This window comes from Oncorhynchus masou, chromosome 27, assembly GCF_036934945.1.
Source record: "Oncorhynchus masou masou isolate Uvic2021 chromosome 27, UVic_Omas_1.1, whole genome shotgun sequence".
NCBI lineage: Eukaryota > Metazoa > Chordata > Actinopteri > Salmoniformes > Salmonidae > Oncorhynchus > Oncorhynchus masou.
In genome coordinates, this window is record NC_088238.1 from 59,095,286 (window position 1) to 59,122,785 (window position 27,500).

Sequence of the window (27,500 nt, forward strand, 5' to 3'; positions counted from 1 at the left end):
ACGTTGTACACGGAGGATATTTTTGCAGAATTCTGCGTGCAGAGTCTCAATTTGGTGTTTGTCCCATTTTGTAAAGTCTTGGTTGGTGAGCGGACCCCAGACCGCTGTCTCTCTCTCTCTCTCTCTCTCTCTCTCTCTCTCTCTCTCTCTCTCTCTCTCTCTCTCTCTCTCTCTCTCTCTCTCTCTCTGTCTCTCTCTGTCTCTCTCTCTCTCTCTCTCTCTCTCTCTCTCTCTCTCTCTCTCGGTCTCTCTCTGTGTCTCTCTCTCTCTCTTTCTCTCTCTCTCTCTCTCTATTGCTCTATATCTCTCTCCAGCCCACTATAATTCCCACTCCTCCCTCCTCCCCGACTCTCCCTCGGTGTCTCTTAAGTTTTGTAGGATGCAGCTCTGACACCACTCTTTCTCACGCTCCCTATCTTCTCTGATCCTTCTCTTTTCTCCATGGAATTATTGGATCGGATGTGGATTTTTTTGCTCCATGTAAACAGACCAATGCATGCAAGGCATTGGGGAAGTATTCAGGCCCCTTTGACTTTTTGCACATTTTGTTACATTACAGCCTAACTCTAAAATTGATTAAATTGTCTTCTTTCCTCATCAATCAATACACAATACCCCCATGACGACAAAGTAAAAACAGGTTTTTATAAATAAAAAACAGAAAGATTACATTTACATTCACTACCGGTCAAGGGTCTTAGAACACCTACTCATTCAAGGGTCTTAGAACACCTACTCATTCAAGGGTTTTAGAACACCTACTCATTCCAGGGTTTTAGAACACCTACTCATTCAAGGGTCTTAGAACACCTACTCATTCCAGGGTTTTAGAACACCTACTCATTCAAGGGTTTTAGAACACCTACTCATTCAAGGGTCTTAGAACACCTACTCATTCCAGAACACCTACTCATTCAAGGGTCTTAGAACACCTAGGGTTTTAGAACACCTACTCATTCAAGGGTTTTAGAACACCTACTCATTCAAGGGTCTTAGAACACCTACTCATTCAAGGGTCTTAGAACACCTACTCATTCAAGGGTTTTAGAACACCTACTCATTCAAGGGTTTTAGAACACCTACTCATTCAAGGGTCTTAGAACACCTACTCATTCAAGGGTCTTAGAACACCTACTCATTCAAGGGTCTTAGAACACCTACTCATTCAAGGGTTTTAGAACACCTACTCATTCAAGGGTCTTAGAACACCTACTCATTCAAGGGTCTTAGAACACCTACTCATTCAAGGGTTTTTCTCTATTCTTACTATTTTCTACATTGCAGAATAATAGTGAAGACATACACACTATGAAATAACACATATGGAATAATGTACAGTTGAAGTCGGACGTTTACATACACGCAGCCGTCATACCGCTCAGGAAGGAGACGCGTTCTGTCTCCTAGAGATTAACATATTTTTGTGTGAAAAGTGCAAATCAATCCCAGAACAACATGAAAGGACCTTCTGAAGATGCTGGAGAAAACAGGTACAAAAGTATCTATATCCACAGTAGAACAAGTCCTATATTGACATAACCTGAAAGGTCACTCAGCAAGGTAGAAGCAGCAAGGAAGAAGCCACTGCTCCAAAACCGCCATAAAAAGCCAGACTATGGTTAGCAACTGCACATGGGGACAAAGATTGTACTTTTTCAAGAAATATCCTCTGGTCTGATGAAACAAAAATAGAACTGTATGCCCATAATGACCATCATTATGTTTGGAGGAAAAAGGGGGATGCTTGCAAGCCAAAGAGCACCATCCCAACCGTGAAGCATGGAGGTTGCAGCATCATGTTGTGGGGGTGCTTTGCTGCAGGAAGGACTGGTGCACTTCACAAAATAGATGGCGTCATGAGGGGGGAACATTATGTGGGTATATTGAAGCAACATCTCAAGACATCAGTCAGGAAGTTAAAGCTTGGTCGCAAATGGGTCTTAAAAATGGACAATGACCCCAAGCATACTTCCAAAGTTGTGGCAAAATGGCTTAATTAAGGACAACAAAGTCAAGGTATTGGAGTGGCCATCACAAGACCTCAATTCCATAGAAAATTTGTGGGCAGAACTGAAAAAGCGTGTTTGAGCAAGGAGGCCTACAAACCTGACTCAGTTACACCAGCTCTGTCAGGAGGAATGGGCCAAAATTCACCCAACTTATTGTGGGAAGCTTGTGGAAGGCTCCCCAAAACGTTTGACCCAAGTTAAACGATTTAAAGGCAATGCTACCAAATACTAATTGAGTGGATGTAAACTTCTGAAACACTGGGAATGTTATGAAAGAAATAAAAGCTGAAATAAATCCTTCTCTCTACTATTATTCTGACATTTCACATTCTTAAAATAAAGTGGTGATCCTAACTGACTTAAGACAGGGATTTTTTTACTAGGATTAAACGTCAGGAATTGTGAAAAACTGAGTTTAAATGTATTTGGCTAAGGTGTATGTAAAACTTTCGACTTCAACCGTAGTAGCCAAAAGAAAATGTTAAACAAATCAAAATATATATTTTATATTTGAGATTCTTCAAATAGCCACCCTTTGCCTTGATCACAGCTTTGCACACTTTTGCATTCTTTGGTTTTTAGTAAATTATTTAAAATAAAAATCAGAAAAATATACATTTACATAAAGTTGAAGTCAGAAGTTTCGCCAAATACATTTAAACTCAGTTTTTCAAAAATTCCTCATGCTCTGTCAGGTTGGATGGGGAGCGTCGCTGCACAGCCTTTTTGAGGTTTCTCCAGAGATGTTCAATCCCGTTCATGTCCGGGCCACTCAAGGACATTCAGGGACTTGTCCCTAAGCCACTCTTGCATTGTCTTGGCTGTGTGCTTAGGGTCGTTGTCCTGTTGGAAGGTGAACCTTTGCCCCAGTCTGAGGTCCTGAGTGCTGTGGAGCAGGATTTCATTAAGGATCTCTCTGTACTTTAATCCATTCATCTTTACGTCTATCTTGATTAGTCTTCGAGTCCCTGCCGCTGAAAAACATACCCACTGCATGACGCTGCCAACAACATGCTTCACCGTAGGGATGGTGCCATGTTTCCTCAAAACGTGACACTTGGCATTCAGGACAAGTAGTTAAATATTGGTTTCATCAGACCAGAGAATCTTGTTTCTCATGGTCTGAGAGTCTTTAGGTGCCTTTTGGTAAACACCAAGCAGTCTGTCATATACCTTTAGTGAGGAGTGGCTTCCATCTGGCCACTCTATCATAAAGGCCTGATTGGTGGAGTGCTGCAGAGATGGTTGTTCTTCTGGAAGTTTCTCCCATCTCCACAGAGGAACTCTGGAGCTCTGTCCGAGTGACCATCGGGTTCTTAGTCACCTCCCTGACCGAGGCCCTTCTCCCCTGATTGCCCAGTTTGGCCGGGCGGCCAGCTCTAGGAAGAGTCTTGTTGGTTCCACACTTCTTCCATTTAAGAATGATGGAGGCCACTGTGTTCTTGGAGACCTTCAATGCTACAGACATTTCTTTACATCCTTCCTCAGATCTGGGTCTCGACACAATCCTGTCTCTGAGCGCTACGCACAATTCCCTCGAATTCATGGCTTCATTTTTGCTCTGACACGCACTATCAACTGAGGGACCTTATAGAGACAGGTGTGTGCCTTTCCAAATCATTGTCCAATCAATTGAATTGAACACAGGTGGACTCCAATCAAGTTGTAGAAACATCTCAAGGATGATCAATGGAAACAGGATGCACCTGAGCTCAATTTCGAGTCTAATAGCAAAGGGTCTGAATACTTGTGTAAATAAGCTATTTCTGTTGTTATTTTTAATTCATGTGCAAAAAAAAATTCTTTGTCATTATGGGGTACTGTGTCTAGGTATGTGATGAGGTATGTGTTTTATTGAAATCCATTTCAGAATAAGGGTGTAACGTAAGAAAATGTGGAAAAGGTCAACGGGTCTGCATTCTTTCAGAATGGCCTGTATAACTTAGCAATGTGAATGCCTCTAGGGTTCATGACCTCTAAGCGGCCAGCGTCTGGTCCAGGTACAAAATGTCCTTTCAAACCCTTTTCTACCAACAAATCATGTCACCAGTTAAATTTCAGCTGCCATTTTGAAAACGAACTGCATTATGGTGACTCAGGCTTTACGACTCTACGACTGTAATTCGATCCCTTTTACTAAAAATCATCTCATTTCAATAGCCAGTATTCATTTGACAACAACATCATCTGACCTGATAGCCAGTCAATCACGAAAACCAGTGCATCTAACATAGCAGGGATGAGAGGACAAATGGAGGGAGGGGAGGAAGTGTGGGGGGGAGGAAGAGTGGGGTGAGGGACAATGTTAAAGGACCCTGAGACCGAGGGGAAGGGGGGGGGTAGTCATCTGGTCAAGGGGGAAGAATGGAAGAAGAGGAAAAAGCGAAAGGGGTAAAAGCCAAAACCCTACAGGAGGTGCTGTCGATATTACAACCAAAACCCTACAGGAGGTGCTGTCGATATTACAACCAAAACCCTACAGGAGGTGCTGTCGATATTACAACCAAAACCCTACAGGAGGTGCTGTCGATATTACAACCAAAACCCTACAGGAGTTGCTGTCGATATTACAACCAAAACCCTACAGGAGGTGCTGTCGATATTACAACCAAAACCCTACAGGAGGTGCTGTCGATATTACAACCAAAACCCTACAGGAGGTGCTGTCGATATTACAACCAAAACCCTACATTAGGTGCTGTCGATATTACAACCAAAACCCTACAGGAGGTTATATCGATAACACAACCAAAACCCTACAGGAGGTTATATCGATATCACAGCCAAAACCCTACAGGAGGTGCTGTCGATATCACAGCCAAAACCCTACAGGAGGTGCTGTCGATATTCCAACCAAAACCCTACAGGAGGTGCTGTCGATATCACAGCCAAAACCTCACAGGAGGTGTGGTCGATATTACAGCCAAAACCCTACAGGAGGTTATATCGATATTACAGCCAAAATCCTACAGGAGGTTATATCGATATCACAACCAAAAACCTACAGGAAGTGATGTCGATATCACAGCCAAAACCTCACAGGAGGTGATGTCGATATTACAGCCAAAACCCTACAGGAGGTGATGTCGATATTACAGCCAAAACCCTACAGGAGGTTTGGTCAACAATACAGCCAAAACCCTACAGGAGGTTTGGTCAACAATACAGCCAAAACCCTACAGGAGGTTTGGTCAACAATACAGCCAAAACCCTACAGGAGGTTTGGTCAACAATACAGCTCCATCAGCCTTACATTTGAACTTACAGAAGAGTCCTGACACACACACACACACACACACACACACACACACACACACACACACACACACACACACACACACACACACACACACACACACACACACACACACACGCTCACCAGTGGAGGCTGCTGAGGGGAGGACGGTTCATGATAAGGGCCGAAATGGAGTGAATGGAATGTCACCAAACCCATGGAAACCATGGAAACCATGTGTTTGGTGTATTTGTTCCCATCCCTCTAATTCCGCTCCAGTCTTTCCGCAAGCTCGTCCTCCCCAATTAATTAAGGTGCCACCAACCTGGCACAAGCACACATCACAGGAGGTTGGTGGCACATTAATTGGGGAGGACAGGCTCTTGGTAATGACTGGAGTGGAATCAGTGGAATGATATCAACAACATCAAACACCTGGTTTCCATGGTTTCCATGGGTTTGGTGACATCCCATTCACTCCATTTCAGCCCTTATTATGTACAGTTTCTCCCTCAGCAGCTTCCTGTGGGACACATACTGTATGTATGCATAAACACACACACACACACACACACACACACACACACACACACACACACACACACACACACACACACACACACACACACACACACACACACACACACACACACACACACACACGCACACTGTTAGTGTAAACAAATCTGCTCACACACATATTCATGAGTCTACTAATGACGTGACGGCGACACGCTAATCTAACATGGTTTTACTGAGCATGGCTGTGACTCTGGAAATAAAGGGACAGTAATCTGTGTAACACATGTAGAGCTCCGGAACTCAGGGGACAGTAATTTTTGTTACACATGTAGAACAAAGAGAGTTTCCACTAGCTTCTATAGCCACAAAGTCAGATTCCACAGCCACAAAGTCAAAATTGGAAGAAAAAAAAATGCTTTTTGCTAATACTTTAAGGTGAGGGTTAGGTTTAAAATCACATTTTAAGAAGATAAATTGTAGAAAAGGGCGGGATTTATGACTCTGTAGCTAGTGATTACCAACAAAGAGGCTAGATAATGTTGCTACATTATACCAGATGGGGTACAAATTGGAATTGTGCTCGGGTAATTTCCCTGGGGTCACACATATCTCACTAATGAGAAAGAATAACCTATATTCAATATGGGAAATATGACATTTGCTTGCAGGGAATTCATTTTACATTTTTAACCAACTGCCAAAAATGAAATGGATGGATATGAATGGTATACCTGGCTGCTCCCGTCAGAATAATTATTGCTCCACGCTTCAATTATCTGCCCAGAACCATCCTACTGTATCCTGATTGGTGTATATTTCCATCAATATAATCTCAGCTCTTTTTTTAAAAATCCCTTCACGTGCACGCCCCTTTTCTTCAGACCCCGCCTTGGGTCCATTCATCTCGGTTGAGATATGGGTGTTGCCCCTGTCAATCAAACTCCTTCTCGTCGTCGGCTCTCTCACTGCTCCTCCGCTTCCTGGCCTCGCTGCACCCCATTCTGACAGCTACTAGTACCGCTTTCTCGAAGACAACTGGACCGTAGAGAATCCTCGTTGTGGAAGATTAAGAAATAGGCTTTTTTTTGTTGTTTTTGTCGGATTTATTCATTGTCCTACTTCGAAAGTTGTTTATCGGACGACAGACTGATGGTTTTGGAAGTCGTTCTGAGGGATACGAAAGTGTAAAGGAAGGTTTTTCTTTTCTTTTAGACCCTAACGCAGTAACATAAAGAGACATATCTACTGTTCATGGCTGCTGGGGAAGGTGCCCAGCTGCCGGCAACAATAGCGGCCAGCCGGTGCGTGGAGAAGTCGCTCGAGGAAGCTACCGGGAGCGGTGCTCTGAACTTGTCGAACCGTAAATTGAAAGAGTTTCCCCGAACCGCCCGGAACTATGACTTGTCCGATATTACGACAGCCGGTGAGTTGTGTTTTGTCTCTGTTTTGGTGTAGATAAATGTTGTTGTTTTTTTTCAATTTAGTTGACAATTCATAGGATGTGGAGCTAACCGTGGACAGTCTTTTGTTAGTGTTGTTGTCACCTGCTCGTGTTGTAAGTATCTCGAACTAACTAGGCAACGTTAGCACCACATCCGTGAAGAAAATAGATAAATAAAACAAGTTTAAAAGTGTAACGTTACGAGAGGTTCCTCAGATGTTGGACTGCCAATTCAGCCACAACTTCTTCAACGAACATTTTTTTTGTTTGTTTATTCTTTCAATTACGGAGATGTATTTAAAAACGTGTTTTATTCGAGTTTACATTCTTGTTCTTTTGGGTCATTGGTTGTCAAGTTTAAGCAAATTTCCCCTTTCGCTTCCTGTATGATGAAAGGAGTTGCTTGCTGGTTATAATGGTTGTGTAGGAGCTTGACGAAATGTCAGTATTGTATCTCCTGCTTGAGGTTCCCTTCTTTCATTTCGTCAATTCACAACACTATCACAATGGATTGAAAGGTAATTTGAAAGATGACAATAACATTGTAAAAGTTTAATGGTGCCTAAAATACCCGCAAGGTTGATTTGACAGTGCGATCTAAAGGAGAACTAACTCGTTTCTCGCGTTGTTGAAAGGAGATTACCCAATCCAGGTTGAAGCCTGAAATCAATCTTATCTACCCAGTGTTTTGAAACAACGCTCCCCTCTGCTGCTTTCTGCACTCTCTGGTAATTATAACCACCTGCTCAAAGGACCTAGACCTTATACAGTGAGGAGAGACATTGGACACACGCACACATGCATACATGCATAAATACACACACACACACCCAGCTGCCATCTGTAATCCAACAACGGTAATGGATACTGTAGGGAGAAATGTATCCAAGGCCTTAGATAACAACATTATCTTGATGTGCGCTTGTTTATACAAAGCGTAGCTCCATATTATAAACTAAGAACTAAAGGCAAGTCGATTTTAATTATATATGTATATATGTGTATTTTTTTTAAAAATATAAACCTTGACATATTTTATTAATGGTGTCCAATTTAGCTCTTCATTGTAACCACCTCCTAATGAAAGCTGGTTATGCATTTTAATAATGCAGTTTTTCATGAGATTCACGTTTGCGGCAGTCTCTCCCAACTCCGTAGTATGTCTGTCCTGTTTCTGTCATCCAATTCAGTGACTTCATTTTTCGGGTGGTTGCTATGATTACAGTGTCGTTCCCCCTTTTTTGAAATTGGTCATAATTAACACGTTACTCCAGACACCGACGATGTGGCTCATACCTGGTCGTTTCGATAATGGTACTCTTTCAGTTTGAATAAGGTGCTTGCTTTGGCACACCCCGCCCCTCTCCTGTAATGACACAGCATCCCTGTGTGCTGATGTACAGTGAAACTTCAGGCTGCAACTTTTCATGTCAGACTGTGTTTTGCTACTGTGTTCATGAGCGATTTTAGGCCGGCTCGCTATAGTTGTCAGTGGTGAAATAGACGTGTGTGTGTGTGTGTGTGTGTGTGTGCTGGTTAGTGGGACAGGTTGGGTTTTGACAGTCAGGTATGGTCTTACCTCGACTGTGGAGTAAATGTCTTAACTGTAAAATGAGCCCTATTCCCTATATAGTGCACTACTTTAGACCAGGGCCCTATTCCCTATATAGTGCACTACTTTAGACCAGGGCCCTATTCCCTATACAGTGCACTACTTTAGACCAGGGCCCTATTCCCTATATAGTGCACTACTTTAGACCAGAGCCCTATTCCCTATATAGTGCACTACTTTAGACCAGGGCCCTATTCCCTATTTTACATCACCAGACTTAACAAGTCAACTCAAGAAACAGGAAGGCTGTAATCTTCATCGTGGTTATCGTGGATCTCCGACGCCCTTGCGACGATGACAAAGCCGGAGAGACGTTTAGATCTGTAATGGACAACTGTAACAGAGAGTCAGAATAGAGGACTCCTTCGTGGTCCTATTCCAAACTGCTCCTCAGAATAAATGGCACCTGGAAGTAGCCTGATTTGATAAGGGATTACTAAAGTTCCTGTGCAAGTGCTATGGATTGAAGAGTGCAGAATTGGGGACAAGGTCCCAAACAGGCCCTAGGGTGTGTATGATAACAGTGATGGTCTCCCTCTCTGTTATTACACCCCCCCCCCCCCCCCCCGGAGCAACTTCCCTTCAGGGGTTCAGTCCCCGCCCCCTCTTCCTTACACAAGTGCACATGCTCTTTGGCTCCTGTAGGAAGGATAGTGTTCTAGCAAGCCAGCGAGCAGAGCTGGCCCATCCGGGAGAACAAACCCCAGCTGTCTGTACCTCTCTCTGGGTGCAACCCTCTCCCTGCACCCCTCCAAATCAGACTCCAAAATAATACTGATCTAGACACAGATTTCAGTAGCCGGTGTTGTGCAGTGGCATTTTAATAATTCTCGACGGCGGGGGTTTGGGGCCGCCCAAGCTGACATTGTCAAGCAATAACCCAAACATAATTAAACCTAGGCCTATGAAAAACTGAACCTAGCTTGCAGGGGACCGTGAGCCCCCTCAGCCTCCTAAATCTGAACAGACATTGAAAACTGCTCACAGCCTAACCCAAATTCTGAACACAGCTTGCAAGGGGACAGTGAGAGGATAGGTTTTTATGTGACCTGAGCATGCCACCGTTCAAATCAAATGTTATTTTGTCACAAGCTTCATAAACAGTAGGTATAGACTAACAGTGAAATGCTAACTTCCCAAAATAAGGACACTTGAAAAATAACATGAGGAATAATAACAATAACTCAATAAATAAATAAATACATAAATAAATACACAATGATGAGCGATAACTTGGCAATATACACAGGGTACCAGTACCGAGTCGATGTGCAGGGGTACGAGGTATTTGGTGTAGATATGTACATGAGGGTAGCATTAAAGTGACGAAATGACTTAAATGCAAAAGTGACAGGATAGACGATAGACAGTAACAGCAGTATTTGATGAATCAAAGAGTTAGTTCTGGTAGCAATTAGGGGCTAAACTATTTTATCAGTCCAGTAGCAACAGTAGTAGGCTAATGTTGTTTCAGGGAGCGCGTGACAAGTTGAGCAATAGTTGTTGCTGGGACCTCTGTTACACTATCGTAGGAGCTCTTTTGGGGGAGGGAGGGAAGGAGGGAGGAGAACCCTTGCAGCTGAGAGATGCATTAATTAAAGGAAGGGGGATGGGAGGAAGGGATGGGCAGAGAGGGGGAGGGAGGCCCTTTGATGGAGTAGGCTGCTTGCATTGTCGTGGTGTGTTCCCCTAAAGGGGTTTTACTTGAGCGGGAAACCTTTCTCTCGCTCTCTTGAGCCTCCAACCCCCCCTCTCTTTGTCTGAGTCATGGTTTTAACCTGGCTGTCCCAGAGGTTTTCCTCTGTATCCCTCATCTCTCTGCTCTCTGTTAGTCTCTCTCCCCGTGCTCTCTCTCTCTCCCTGTTAGTCTCTCTCCCCGTGCTCTCTCTGTTAGTCTCTCTCCCCGTGCTCTCTCTGTTAGTCTCTCTGCTCTCTCTGTTAGTCTCTCTCCCGTGCTCTCTTTTTACCCTTGGGCTCTCCCGTTCGATCTATCTCGTTCCTCTACCTCTCCTTCCCCCATTCCATCTCTATCGGATCAATAAAGAACACTGTCTCTGTCCTGTAATGTGTGGTCTCTGTCCCATTTTTATTTATTTATTTTTGCTCCTATCCAGAGCGACTCAGTCAGTTCATTCCACTAGGTAGATAAACAACCACATTAGGGGCCTTTCACAGTAAAAACCTTTTACGTAACAGTTACTGCGACTGTTGTTTTTGAATATTCTTCCAATGTTCCTTTCTCGGTGTCTCCGCAGTTACTAGACTTGTAGACGGGTTATGACATCTCACACACACACAAGAGATGGCATGAGTTTTAATGGAGTACATATGCTCAAGATCAGTCAAGTCTAGTGTGTGTGTGTTCAGGTTTAGCCGCTCGGTTGGGTGGAGCCTGTCGTCATGGGAACCGTGCCCACACTGAGGAGGTGTACTAGCAAGAGGAACGTTCCAGAACATTTAAAGAAAGAAAGAAAAAAAAAACAGTTTGAATCCTCTTTGTCCCTTCCCTGCTCACAAACACCTGTTTTAAAAAGGTGAGCTGCGTTCGGGGGCCAGTGTTTTGACCCAGTAAACGGGCCTTTTGGAGGTTGCTAGTGAAGAGATTGTTGACTCTTACAAATATGTGTGCTCAGGTTGTCAGCTCGTGACTAATGGTGATTCAACCACAACACTGAACACAACTAAGCTAGGCTATAGGCCTATAGGAACATTGATCTGTGTGTGTTTGCAGTATTAACCCCATTCTCTCCTGTAGTCCAAGGTGAGCTATGACTCACTAGTTTTGATTGAACTCAATAGATATTCATTGATCCGTCCCACACAAAAGGTGAAAACCCCATTTGAAATCTGCCCAACGTCCACCCAGTTCCTTGTGTCTCGGTCACATGAATGACACTGCAGAGAGAGAACTGTGTCGACCTAGCCATTCTGTCATTTTGTTGAAGGAAATAAAACTGTCACTTAGCCCAAGTGGCCTAACCTGTCTTTCACCTGCCTCCTAAGTTGTTTCCTTGGGCTTGTACATGAAACTGTTTAACATCGGTTTCCATGGAGATGCTAGGGAATGAAAGGGGATACATTCCAAATGGAATCCTATTCCCTATATAGTACACTACTTTAGACCAGAGCCCTATTCCCTATATAGTGACCAAAGCCCTATTCTTTAGTACCTAGACCAAAGCCCTATTCCCTATTCCTGCTTTATCTATTCTCTATATAGTGACCAGGGCCCTATTCTTTAGTACACTACTTTAGACCAGAGCCCTATTCCCTATATAGTACACTACTTTAGACCAGAGCCCTATTCCCTATATAGTACACTACTTTAGACCAGAGCCCTATTCCCTATATAGTGCACTGCTTTACTCTATTCTCTATAGTGCACTACTTTAGACCAGGGCCCTATTCCCTATATAGTGACAGAGCCCTATTCTTATAGGACAGAGCACTATTCCTTTATATTCTCTATATATATGTATTCCCTATATCTATATATATGTTTTAAAAAAAAAAAAAAACTTTTATTTTACTAGGCAAGTCAGTTAAGAACAAATTCTTACTGTCAATGACGGCCTAGGAACAGTGGGTTAACTGCCTGTTCAGGGGCAGAACGACAGATTTGTACCTTGTCAGCTCGGGGATTCGATCTTGCAACCTTTTCGGTTACTAGTCCAACGCTCTAACCACTAGACTACCTGCCGCCCCTACACACTAATCACTAGGCTACCTGCCGCCCCTACACACTAACCACTGGGCTACCTGCCGCCCCTACACACTAACCACTGGGCTACCTGCCGCCCCTACACTCTAACCACTGGGCTACCTGCCGCCCCTACACTCTAACCACTGGGCTACCTGCCGCCCCTACACTCTAACCACTGGGCTACCTGCCGCCCTGCTACACTCTAACCACTGGGCTACCTGCCGCCCCTACACTCTAACCACTGGGCTACCTGCCGCCTCTACACTCTAACCACTGGGCTACCTGCTACCTGCCCCCTACACTCTAACCACTGGGCTACCTGCCGCCCCTCTACACTCTAACCACTGGGCTACCTGCCGCCCCTACACTCTAACCACTGGGCTACCTGCCGCCCCTACACTCTAACCACTGGGCTACCTGCCCCTACACTCTAACCACTGGGCTACCTGCCGCCCCTACACTCTAACCACTGGGCTACCTGCCGCCCCTACACTCTAACCACTGGGCTACCTGCCGCCCCTACACTCTAACCACTGGGCTAACCACTGGGCTACCTGCCCCCTACACTCTAACCACTGGGCTACCTCTAACCACTGGGCTACCTACACTCTAACCACTGGGCTACCTGCCGCCCCTACACTCTAACCACTGGGCTACCCTGCCGCCCTACACTCTAACCACTGGGCTACCTGCCGCCCCTACACTCTAACCACTGGGCTACCTGCCGCCCCTACACTCTAACCACTGGGCTACCTGCCGCCCTCTACCACTGGGCTAACCACTGGGCTACCTGCCGCCCCTACACTCTAACCACTGGGCTACCTGCCGCCCCTACACTCTAACCACTGGGCTACCTGCCGCCCCTACACTCTAACCACTGGGCTACCTGCCGCCTCTAACCACTCTAACCACTGGGCTACCTGCCGCCCCTACACTCTAACCAGTTGAAGTCGGACGTTTACATACACTTAGGTTGGAGTTATTAAAACTCTTTTATGAACCACTCCACAAATGTCTTGTTAACAAACTATAGTTTTGGCAAGTCGGTTAGGACATCTACTTTGTGCCTGACACAAGTCATTTTTCCAACAATTGTTTACAGACAGATTATTTTACTTATAATTCACTGTATCACAATTCCAGTGGGTCAGAAGTTTACATACACTAAGTTGACTGTGCCTTTAAACAGCTTGGAAAATTCCAGAAAATGATGGCATGGCTTTAGAAGCTTCTCATAGGCTAATTGACATAATTTGAGTCAATTGGAGGTGTAACTGTGGATTAATTTCAAGGCCTACCTTCAAACTCAGTGCCTCTTTGCTTGACATCATGGGATAATCAAAATAATTCAGCTAAGACCTCAGAGAAAAGAATTGTAGACCTCCGCAAGTCTGGTTCATCCTTGGGAGCAATTTCCAAATGCCTGAAGGTACCACGTTCATCTGTACAAACAACAGTACGCAAGTATAAACACAATGGGACCACGCAGCCACCATACCGCTCAGGAAGGAGACGCGTTCTGTCTCCTAGAGAGGAACGTATTTTAGTGCAAAAAGTGCAAATCCATCCCAAAACAACAGCAAAGGACCTTGTGAAGATGCTGGAGGAAACAGGTACAAAAGTATTTATATCCAGAGTAAAACGAGTCCTATATCGACATAACCTGAAAGGCCGCTCGGCAAGGAAGAAGCCACTGCTCCAAACCCGCCATAAGATAGCCAGACTACGGTTTTCAACTGCACATGGGGACAAAGATTGTACTTTTTGGAGAAATGTCCTCTGGTCTGATGAAACAAAAATAGAACTGTATGGCCATAATGACCATTGTTATGATTGGAGGAAAAAGGGGGAGGCTTGCAAGCCAAAGAACACCATCCCAACCGTGAAGCACGGGGTGGCAGCATCATGTTGTGGGGGTGCTTTGCTGCAGGAGGGACTGGTGCACTTCACAAAATAGATGGCATCATTAGGAAGGAACATTATGTGGATATATTGAAGCAACATCAAGACATTTATTTTTTATTTTACCTTTATTTAACTAAGTCAGTTAAGAACAAATTCTTATTTTTAATGACGGCCTAGGAACAGTGGGTTAAGTGCCTGTTCAGGGGCAGAACGACAGATTTGTACCTTGTCAGCTCGTGGGTTTGAACTTGCAACCTTCCGGTTATTAGTCCAACGCTCTAACCACTTTGCTACCCTGCCGCCCCATCATCAGTCAGGAAGTTATAGCTTGGGTCTTCCAAATGGACAATGACCCCAAGAATATTTCTAAAGCTGTGGCAAAATGGCCTAAGGACAACAAAGTCAAGGTATTGGAGTGGCCATCACAAAGCCCTGACCTCAATCCTATAGAAATTTTGTGGGCAGAACTGAAAAAGCGTGTGTGAGCAAGGAGGCCTACAAACCTGACTCAGTTACACCAGCTCTGTCAGGAGGAATGGGCCAAAGTTCACCCAACTTATTGTGGGAAGCTTGTGGAAGGCTACCCAAAACGTTTGACCCAAGTTAAACAATTTAAAGGCAATGCTACCAAACACTCAATTAGTATATGTAAACTTCTGATCCAATGGGAATGTGATGAAAGAAATAAAAGCTGAAATAAATCATTCTCTCTACTATTATTCTGACATTTCACATTATTAAAATAAAGTGGTGATCCTAACTGACCTAAAACAGGGATTTTTTTTTACTAGGATTAAATGTCAGGAATTGTGAGAAACTGAGTTTAAATGTATTTGGTTAAGGTGTATGTAAAACTTCCCACTTCAACTGTATGTCTCACTTCACTACTTAACCGGATTTGCCATTTGATGGTTTTTTTTTGGGGGGGGGGGGGTTTATCAAAATATTTTGGAGGGGGTTTATCAAAATATTTTTTTTTTGGGGGGGGGGGGTTTATCAAAATATTTTTTTGGGGGGGTTTATCAAAATATTTTTGGGGGCAGAAATGCCTTCTGGAACGTGATCTTTCATGTGCCTTAGTTACAAACGTGTACGCCGTCTGTAAATACGAATATAATTATTAAATAAATAACGAGCCCAGTTGGTTTAGCCTTGGAAAAATACAGGAACCTTCTCGCGAGCCATGATTGGCTGAAATAATGGATGGGCTGGACATGCTGAGAGATGAGTTCTGATTGGTCCACCATGTAGCATGCTTCTGTCTTTTTTTTCATTAGCTGCTAAGTATGTGAGTCGAGCACTGCTTAAAAAACTGAACGCTGCCCTTAATTAAGTTAATCGCACTATCGACAGTCGCTCAGTCGGAACACGTTTTGATCGTGCCACGCTGACTCTCTCCGACTCTGAAAAGGAATCAGACTCGTTGGAATATCGAGTTGGATGATTTTTTTTTTTTTTTTTTTTGTATTTCCCAGTTTTGAACGTGGCATTAGTTGTGATTTATGGTAGCTTGCTTGCTATAAACAATGAACAATGTCTAAACAAAAAATAACTGCACTTTGCAAGAAACCATTTCACTGTAACGTTTACAGCTTCTGTATCCTGTGCATGTGAAGAATTATCTTTGATTTTATTTGAGTGTGTGTGTGTGTGTGTGTGTTTACCAAAAACGGTATTGTGAACAACATGACCTGCACCAAGTCAGATTAGGATAAAGGCCAAGGACTAGACAACGTGTATTTTTACCTGGAGTTTTTCCTTATTGTAGTCTACTACTTCCACCACCTTTTAGTCTTCAAATCTTTGGTTGTTTACTACACAACCTTACTCATTCTGTTTACTACATGGCCTCACATGTGAACACTTAATGAGATGGGTGGGGCTAAGGCTTAAGAGGGTGTGAACGATGCTGAATGGGTGTAGACAAAAAAACGAGCTCTCCAGTAGGTGTACCAAAACATTCAAGGGTCATTATCTCCAAAAGTGGCGTTACAAGTTAATCAACTTTCCAAGCTGAATTACTTTCTCGTTCTTCCTCAACTGCTGTGTATTATTTATATATATATATATATATAAACATATTCTAGCTCAGAGTCTACTTATTAACCAATGTAATAAATAACAATTTCATGTTTTGCTACTTGGAACCAAATCCATGTGGTGGGTCACACCGTCGGTTGGTTGCATCTGAGTGTTTTATCTCTTGAGCAGTGCTCTGCTTCCCCCCCCCCCCACTGTTGCATTTCCGTCACACTGCGGATGTGGGTGTGCATGCTCACTCAAACTTCTGCTTTCTCTCAGCTTTTCTACTGAATCCTCTGTATCTCTCTCTTTCCCCCTTCTGTCCCCCTACATTCTGTATTTATCTTTCTCTCTGTTAGCTTGCTCCCTCTGAGCCCTGTTCTCCCTCTGACAGCCCTTCTGTAGCCCTGTTATGTTCTTTCTCCCTGTTCTCTCCTCTGTTCGAGCCCTGTTCTCTCCCTCTGAGCCCTGTTCTCCCTCTGAGCCCTGTTCTCTCCCTCTGAGCCCTGTTCTCTCCCTCTGAGCCCTGTTCTCTCCCTCTGAGCCCTGTTCTCTCCCTCTGAGCCCTGTTCTCTCCCTCTGAGCCCTGTTCTCTCCCTCTGAGCCCTCTGAGCCCTGTTCTCTCTGAGCCCTGTTCTCTCCTCTGAGCCCTGTTCTCTCCCTCTGAGCCCTGTTCTCTCTCTGAGCCCTGTTCTCTCCTCTCTGAGCCCTGTTCTCTCGCTCTGAGCCCTGTTCTCTCGCTCTGAGCCCTGTTCTCTCCCTCTGAGCCCTGTTCTCTCCCTCTGAGCCCTGTTCTCTCTTGTTCTCTCTCTCGCTCGCTCTCTCTCTGAGCCCTGTTCTCTCCTCTCTCTCGAGCCCTGTTCTCTCTTCTCGTTCTCTCTCTCTCTGAGCCCTGTTCTCTCTCTCTCTCTCGCTCTCTCTTGAGCCCTGTTCTCTCTTGTTCTCTCTCTCGCCGCTCTCTCTCTGAGCCCTGTTCTCTCTCTCTCTCTCTGAGCCCTGTTCTCTCTTGTTCTCTCTCGCTCGCTCTTTCTCTCTGAGCCCTGTTCTCTCTTGTTCTCTCTCTCTGCCCTGTTCTCTCTCTCTCTCTTTCTCTGGGCCCTGTTCTCTCTTGTTCTCTCTCTCTGAGCCCTGCTCTTTCTCTCTGAGCCCTGTTCTCTTGTTCTTCTCTCGCTCGTTCTCTCTCTGAGCCCTGTTCTCTCTTGTTCTCTCTCTCGCTCACTCTCTGGGCCCTGTTCTCTCTTGTTCTCTCTCTCTCGCTCTCTCTCTCTGGGCCCTGTTCTCTCTTGTTCTCTCTCTCGCTCCCTGTTCTCTGTTCTCTCTCTCACTCGCTCTCTCTCTCTGAGCCCTGTTCTCTCTTGTTCTCTCTCTCGTTCTCTCTCTGGGCCCTGTTCTCTCTTGTTCTCTCTCTCGCTCGCTCTCTCTCTCTCTGGGCCCTGTTCTCTCTTGTTCTCTCTCTCGCTCGCTCTCTCTCTCTCAGCCCTGTTCTCTCTTGTTCTCTCTCTCACTCGCTCTCTCTCTCTCAGCCCTGTTCTCTCTTGTTCTCTCGCTCGCTCTCTCTCTCTTAGCCCTGTTCTCTCTCGCTCTCTATAAGGGTTAGTAAATCCTGTTAGTCGGCTCTCTCTCACAGCACAGCAGATGGTGAGGGGAATCCCTTTCGCTCCCGGGGGAATTAAGGAAAGATGGAGTTACTTGGGTTCAATGTCCTCCAGCCCCATAGATACAGAACTACCACGGGTGTATTCAGTCAGTGATGTGAAACCTTGGCAACGTCACAGATAGGAATGGAATGAATAGAACAGACATGATTCCTTATTCTACCCGACAATCCATATCTGTTTTAATCTACACCATTTCTATCTGCACATTCTGCAACGGTCGTCCTGAACAGGCCTCTGAACTGTTGCACTTTTCAACGACCTCATCACTGTGTGTTTCGATGTATCTCTGTGGGGTTGCCAGGTTTGAAAGGCCCTCCCTCCCTCCGGTGTCATAGATACTGTTGCAGTGCCCTGGGCTCTGTTGAGTAATTCTTAGAATAAGAGGTTGTTGTCTGGCAACCGAACAAGTTCAACCCCAAACAGCTTTTTTACTTTTTTTTTCTTTTTCTTTCTGTAAGTAGTCATTGCATGTCTGTACAACCCTGTAGGTTTCTAGAGTGGTAGTCATCTAGGCTAGCTAGTCAGTTACTCACACTGACTATCTCTAGGCTTTTCTAGGCCACTCTAACCTAGGATCCATCAAACGGCACCCTATTCGCTACCATATGTAAATGCAGTCCGTTCCAGTCTTCTGGACCTCTGGCCAGTGTATTGTTGTACAGTAGGCTGTGTAACCTAGAGGCCAACATGACCTGTTCTAGTTCACTACAGTCCCATTGCTGAACGAGTACCCAGTCCCGCTGTGCTGGTGTCTCCCATTGTGATGCACAAAGCACATTCTGGCAACTTGGGTAAATAGCCTAGCTACTATTGCATTTAGCCAAGGACAGTTTCTCTTGGGGATGGGCCTGTAGTAAGCCAACCATTTGGGTAATGGCCCTATCTGAAAGCCCTGTGCTTGTCTGTCAGTGCACTGTTATAAGGTGTGTGTGTGTGTGTGTGTCTATAATAATTTAATGGACTTGCGTGGATTGGTGTAGTCTCTCCTGTCCTGGTCTGATCTGTTCTGAATAATGAAAGCAGGCAGAGTGTGTGTGTGTGTGTGTGTGTGTGTGTGTGTGTGTGTGTGTGTCTGGCTCTGCCATCTTATGTAACTGAAAGCCAGAAGCTTCCTGGGGTGTTGACTTTGGTGTGTCCAGATGGTTTGTTCACTGGGGCTCTGTGTCACATGAGACCGCAGGGCCGGCTGTGTTTAGAGGGAGTGTGTGTGTGTGTGTACAGAGAACCAGACCCCACCGGCAGCCCTACAGACAGCATACCGTAGTTTAGTTCAGTCAGCCAGGACATTGACTATTGCAGTGCTTCCACAGGGAGGATAAGGAATTCACTTTCTGTTCATCAAACCAACACATAAATCTGCACGGACCCTTTTTACAACTCTGAATAACCCAGATTTGAATCTAAACTGATCAAATTAAATAAGTCGTCTCGCAACAACTGGGGGTGAGTGAGGGAGTGTTTCGGCGACACGCACCTGTTTGCCATTGGAACCAAAGCAACAGCTCATTCCTGCTAGAGACTAGGGGATACAACAGTTGTTGACAATTGACGTCAAATCGTACCCCCACTGTCCTCTCCTCTCCTGCTGAAACCCAGTTTTGACACCACGCACGCTAGCCAACAGTCGTCATGGTGATCGGAGGGGTGTTCACACTTTCCACGTCTCCATCCGGGCTGTATATCACATTCCTCTGCTGTTCCGTCCGTGGAGGTTTGATATTTCACGAGCACGTTGTGATATTTCGTATGTTTCCTGTTTTTGGCGAACCCGAGATGATTTGTGCACTCAGCTAGTCTGTTGGATCGATATGTTAATTTTTTTATTGAGTGTTGCTGTCCTCGTCTAGTTTGGATCTGATGCAGATCAATGTGTGCTCCGGCCAACTCCTCTGTTGTCATGCACAGATGTGTCATGACAACGAATTGACAGTTGCCTGAAGCAATTGACTTTTTTTAAATGGATTTTTTTTTTAAATTGTGTTCAAAACTACACAATTTGATATTACACATTATCCATCATAACAATAGACAACAAAATAGACATTTGTATAAACAATATAACTATGTACATAGGCTAGTGTCAGGAGGTCACAATTATGAGTACACAAAATGAATCATACAGGGAGGAAGTAGCGGTTCACAATGCAATAACTTTACCCAATACAGTTAATGATATTCTCAGAAAATAAAACGAGATCCATGTTTGTTCAGTGTCGAGTTGTTCACGTTAGTTAGTATTACGCAATTGGCTACGACCCATGCTTCAACAGTGGAAGCCCAGGCATTTAAAAAAATAAATAATAAATACATTTAATCACGGCCACTGATCGCTCTGCACGAATAGTACCCTGAAAATATACGAATTGTGTTTTTTTTTTTTTTGAGGTGAGAAGATTGTAGGGGTCGGTGAAGTACTGGGGGTGACCTATTCTGTATAGCCTGCTGCTGGTGAGGTGAGCCCATAGACATGAATAGAGATCTCATCTTATCTGAGCCTTTGGCGTCTGACCACAGCGTTGTCAAGGCTATCCTCATTTTAAAGTAGTCATTTTTCTTAATCTTTTGTGTTTTGGAAATATTAATATTGGTGATTAAAATAAATATATATATATATATTTTGTAAATGTCCTGAACCAAATTAATCTATTTGTGATAAAGCTTCAAGCTATTGACAACCCAATTTGAAGAATCCCCACCCAGTTAACTCATTTAAATCGGTGGAAGCCCTCAATGGCGATGTCCATGCTAAAAGGGGGTCTATCCATCTAGAGATCTATCTATTGGTGAGCTGGAGCTTGACTTCTCCATTTGCTGCTGCTGGAGCCAGGCCTACTCCCCCCCCCCAGCCTGCCACTCTCCCCCTAGCCTGCCGCTCCCCCTAGCCTGCCGCTCCCCCTAGCCTGCCGCTCCCCCCAGCCTGCCGCTCCCCCTAGCCTGCCGCCCCCTAGCCTGCCGCCCCCCCAGCCTGCCGCCGCTCCCCCCCAGCCTGCCGCTCCCCCCCCAGCCTGCCGCTCCCCCCCCAGCCTGCCGCTCCCCCCCAGCCTGCCGCCGCTCCCCCCCCCAGCCTGCCGCTCCCCCTAGCCTGCCACCCCCCCCCTAGCCTGCCGCCCCCCCTAGCCTGCCGCTCCCCCCCCTAGCCTGCCACCCCCCTAGCCTGCCGCTCTCCCCCCAGCCTGCCGCCGCCCTTGCCCCCCCCCAGCCTGCCGCCGCTCTTCCCCCCCGCCGCCTGCCTGCCGCCGCTCTTCCCCCCCAGCCTGCCGCCGCTCTTCCCCCCCCAGCCTGCCGCCGCTCTTCCCCCCCCCAGCCTGCCGCCGCTCCCCCCCCCCCAGCCTGCCGCCGCTCTTCCCCCCCAGCCTGCCGCCGCTCTTCCCCCCAGCCTGCCGCCGCTCTTCCCCCCCAGCCTGCCGCCGCTCTTCCCCCCCAGCCTGCCGCCGCTCTTCCCCCCAGCCTGCCGCCGCTCTTCCCCCAGCCTGCCGCCGCTCTTCCCCCCAGCCTGCCGCCGCTCTTCCCCCCAGCCTGCCGCCGCTCTTCCCCCCCCCCAGCCTGCCGCCGCTGTTCCCCCCAGCCTGCCGCTCTTCCCCCTAGCCTGCCGCTCTTCCCCCTAGCCTGCCGCTACAATCTGACTGGTGTTTCCTCTCACCTGCATGGCTGGTATCTACACACGTCTCTGTGCATAAACACACTCTGTGTCTGTACGTCAGTCTCTCTTCGCACTGTCTCTCTAGCCCCTGTAACCGGGTGGCGCTGTCTCTCTAGCCCCTGTAACCGGGTGGCGCTGTCTCTCTAGCCCCTGTAACCGGGTGGCGCTGTCTCTCTAGCCCCTGTAACCGGGTCGCGCTGTCTCTCTAGCCCCTGTAACCGGGTCGCGCTGTCTCTCTAGCCCCTGTAACCGGGTCGCGCTGTCTCTCTAACCCCTGTAACCGGGTGGCGCTGTCTCTGTAGCCCCTGTAACCGGGTCGCGCTGTCTCTCTAGCCCCTGTAACCGGGTCGCGCTGTCTCTCTAGCCCCTGTAACCGGGTGGCGCTGTCTCTCTAGCCCCTGTAACCGGGTGGCGCTGTCTCTCTAGCCCCTGTAACTGGGTCGCGCTGTCTCTCTAGCCCCTGTAACCGGGTCGCGCTGTCTCTCTAGCCCCTGTAACCGGGTCGCGCTGTCTCTCTAGCCCCTGTAACCGGGTCGCGCTGTCTCTCTAGCCCCTGTAACCGGGTCGCGCTGTCTCTCTAGCCCCTGTAACCGGGTCGCGCTGTCTCTCTAGCCCCTGTAACCGGGTCGCGCTGTCTCTCTAGCCCCTGTAACCGGGTTGCGCTGTCTCTCTAGCCCCTGTAACCGGGTCGCGCTGTCTCTCTAGCCCCTGTAACCGGGTCGCGCTGTCTCTCTAGCCCCTGTAACCGGGTCGCGCTGTCTCTCTAGCCCCTGTAACCGGGTCGCGCTGTCTCTCTAGCCCCTGTAACCGGGTCGCAGCGTCCTGTTTGGTAGTTTCGCCGCATCTGCGGTTGGCAGGTGTCAGAAGGCTGAAATTGCCATTGGCAACGTGTTGACACACAAGGTAAACACCAACGCAGCACATCAAATGACAGTCCTCCTGAAATGAGGAAGCTAGTCTGGATGGAATCATTGTTGCTTTGTGTACCGTGAGTTCAGACGAAAGCCCCTAATGTACTTTCGTTATTTGGGGTCAGTCCAATAGAGAGAGGATTTATTTTGTTTTCACACACCGGCCTACGAAGGCCCTTTTTGTTAGTGCAGAAGTGCAGTCACACATGCATTATGAGTATTGGGAATAAGGCACGTGGGAATTGGCAATGTTATGTATGGGTTATTTGTGCACACGTTTTGTCTTGGCCACACAGAAGTACCCCGAATCCCGTAGAAGTAGGTTGTAAAAGCAGCTGTCGTAGCTACACTCCTCTCCTTGTACTTTTCAAGTGTTTCTGGCAGTCGTAAGAAGGGACTTGAGCAACGGCGCGATGAGTCCCGACCCTGAAGGATTCAAGCCTGTCGTGATTGAACTGTCTTTTTTTTTTGTCTCTTTTTCTCTCTCTTTATTTCTCAGTCCATCTCTGTTCAGGTCTTTTTTCAGATTTTTATTTTTATATATTTTTGGGCTGCTCTTTCACTCCCTTTGTCCATGTCCTCACTCTGGTATTATCTCTCGTCTGTTATTCAGTCACTTCTCTCTCTCTTTCTTTATCTTTCTCTCTTTCTCTTTCTTTCTCTTTCTCTCTTTCTCTCTCTCTTTCTCTTTCTCTCTCTCGCTCTCTTTCTCTCTCTTTCTCTCGCTCTCTCTTTCTCTTGCTCTCGCATATGTGTGTGTGTGTCTCTCTCATATGATGATTCAGTGCCTGATATGTGTGGGCGTAAGTAATTATCTCTCTGACACACACACAGAGGCCCCGGTTCCCTCTTGCCTTGGATTTCAGTGTGGTGTTGAGGGCTGAGTGTGAAGTTTCTTGGCTGTGGGATCGAGAATAAATCACATCTGACGTATTTGTACTTTGACACTGTTTCTCTTTTATCATGGACACGGAGAAACAGTCTCTCACACACCATCACTCACACACACCATCACTCACACACACACACACCATCACTCACACACACACACACACCATCACTCACACACACACACACCATCACTCACACACACACACCATCACTCACACACACACACACACACACCATCACACCATCACACACTCACACACACCATCACACACTCACTCACACCATCACACACCATCACTCACACCATCACACACCATCACTCACACATCACACACCATCACACCCACACACCATCACACACACACACACACCCTCACACACCCACACACCCTCACACACCCACCATCACTCACACACCATCACTCACTCACACACACACCATCACACTCACACACACCATCACACTCACACACACCATCACACTCACACACACCATCACACTCACACACACCATCACACTCACACTCACACACACCATCACACTCACACTCACACACACCATCACACTCACACTCACACACACCATCACTCACACTCACACACACCATCACTCACACCCACACACACCATCACTCACCCACACACACCATCACTCACCCACACACACCATCACTCACCCACACACACCATCACACACCATCACTCACCATCACTCACCCACACACACACACCCACCCACACACACTCACTCACACAGACCATCACTCACTCACACACACCCACCCACACACACTCACTCACTCACACACACCATCACTCACTCACACACACCATCACTCACTCACACACACCATCACTCACCCACACACACCATCACTCACCCACACACACCATCACTCACCCACACACACCAACACACACACACACACCCTCACACACCCACACACCCACACACCCTCACACACCCACCATCACTCACACACCATCACTCACTCACACACACACCATCACACTCACACACACCATCACACTCACACACACCATCACACTCACACTCACACACACCATCACACTCACACTCACACACACCATCACTCACACCCACACACACCATCACTCACACCCACACACACCATCACTCACTCACACACACCATCACTCACTCACACACACCATCACTCACTCACACACACCATCACTCACTCACACACACCATCACTCACTCACACACACCATCACTCACTCACACACACCATCACTCACTCACACACACTCACACACACCATCACTCACTCACACACACCATCACTAACTCACACACACACACCATCACTCACTCACACACACACACCATCACTCACTCACACACACACACCATCACTCACTCACACACACACACCATCACTCACACACACACACACACACCATCACTCACACACACACACACACACCATCACTCACACACACACACACACACCATCACTCACACACACACACACACCATCACACTCACACACACACACCATCACTCACACCATCACTCACACACACACCATCACTCACACCATCACACATACACACACCATCACTCACACACACACACACACACACACACACACCATCACTCACACACACACACACACACACCATCACTCACACACACACACACACACACCATCACTCACACACACACACACACACACCATCACTCACACACACACACACACACCATCACTCACACACACACACACACCATCACTCACTCACACACACCATCACTCACTCACTCACACACACCATCACTCACTCACTCACACACACCACTCACTCACTCACTCACACACACCATCACTCACTCACACACACCATCACTCACACCATCACACCATCACACACACACACACACCCTCACACACCCTCACACACCCACCATCACTCACACACCATCACTCACTCACACACACACCATCACACTCACACACACCATCACACTCACACACACCATCACACTCACACACACCATCACACTCACACACACCATCACACTCACACACACCATCACACTCACACACACCATCACACTCACACTCACACACACCATCACACTCACACTCACACACACCATCACACTCACACTCACACACACCATCACACTCACACTCACACACACCATCACTCACACCCACACACACCATCACTCACCCACACACACCATCACTCACACACACACACACACACCATCACTCACACACACACACACACACACACATCACTCACTCACTCACACACACCATCACTCACTCACTCACACACACCATCACTCACTCACTCACACACACCATCACTCACTCACTCACACACACCATCACTCACTCACTCACACCATCACTCACACCATCACACCATCACACACACACACACACACACCCTCACACACCCACACACCCTCACACACCCACCATCACTCACACACCATCACTCACTCACACACACACCATCACACTCACACACACCATCACACTCACACACACCATCACACTCACACACACCATCACACTCACACACACCATCACACTCACACACACCATCACACTCACACTCACACACACCATCACACTCACACTCACACACACCATCACACTCACACTCACACACACCATCACACTCACACTCACACACACCATCACTCACACCCACACACACCATCACTCACCCACACACACCATCACTCACCCACACACACCATCACTCACCCACACACACCATCACACACCATCACTCACCATCACTCACCCACACACACACCCACCCACACACACTCACTCACACAGACCATCACTCACTCACACACACCCACCCACCCACACACACTCACTCACACAGACCATCACTCACTCACACAGACCATCACTCACTCACACACACCATCACTCACTCACACACACCATCACTCACCCACACACACCATCACTCACCCACACACACCATCACACACACACACACCCTCACACACCCACACACCCACACACCCTCACACACCCACCATCACTCACACACCATCACTCACTCACACACACACCATCACACTCACACACACACCATCACACTCACACACACCATCACACTCACACTCACACACACCATCACACTCACACTCACACACACCATCACACTCACACTCACACACACCATCACTCACACCCACACACACCATCACTCACTCACACACACCATCACTCACTCACACACACCATCACTCACTCACACACACCATCACTCACTCACACACACCATCACTCACTCACACACACCATCACTCACTCACACACACCATCACTCACCCACACACACCATCACTCACCCACACACACCATCACTCACCCACACACACTCACACACACCATCACTCACTCACACACACACACCATCACTCACTCACACACACACACCATCACTCACTCACACACACACACCATCACTCACTCACACACACACACCATCACTCACTCACACACACACACCATCACTCACTCACACACACACACCATCACTCACTCACACACACACACCATCACACACACACACACACACACCAGCACTCACACACACACACACACACACCATCACACACACACACACACACCATCACTCACACACACACACACACACCATCACTCACACACACACCATCACTCACACACACACCATCACACACACACACACACACACCATCACACACACACACACACCATCACTCACACACACACACACACCATCACTCACTCACACACACCATCACTCACTCACTCACACACACCATCACTCACTCACTCACACACACCATCACTCACTCACACACACCATCACTAACTCACACACACCATCACTCACTCACACATCACACACACCCACCATCACTCACACCATCACTCACACCATCACCATCACACA

The 27,500-nt window shown here is 46.9% G+C and overlaps 1 protein-coding gene across 1 annotated transcript in view; it reads left to right on the forward strand.

The window, feature by feature from the left end:
* Nucleotides 1-6,709: 6,709 nt before the first annotated feature.
* Nucleotides 6,710-27,500, forward strand: part of lrch4 (leucine-rich repeats and calponin homology (CH) domain containing 4) — a 64,502-nt gene continuing 43,711 nt past the window's right edge. The window contains 1 exon segment of the mRNA XM_064940788.1: nucleotides 6,710-7,189. Coding sequence (XP_064796860.1) covers nucleotides 7,018-7,189 — 172 coding nt within the window. The 5' untranslated portion in view covers nucleotides 6,710-7,017.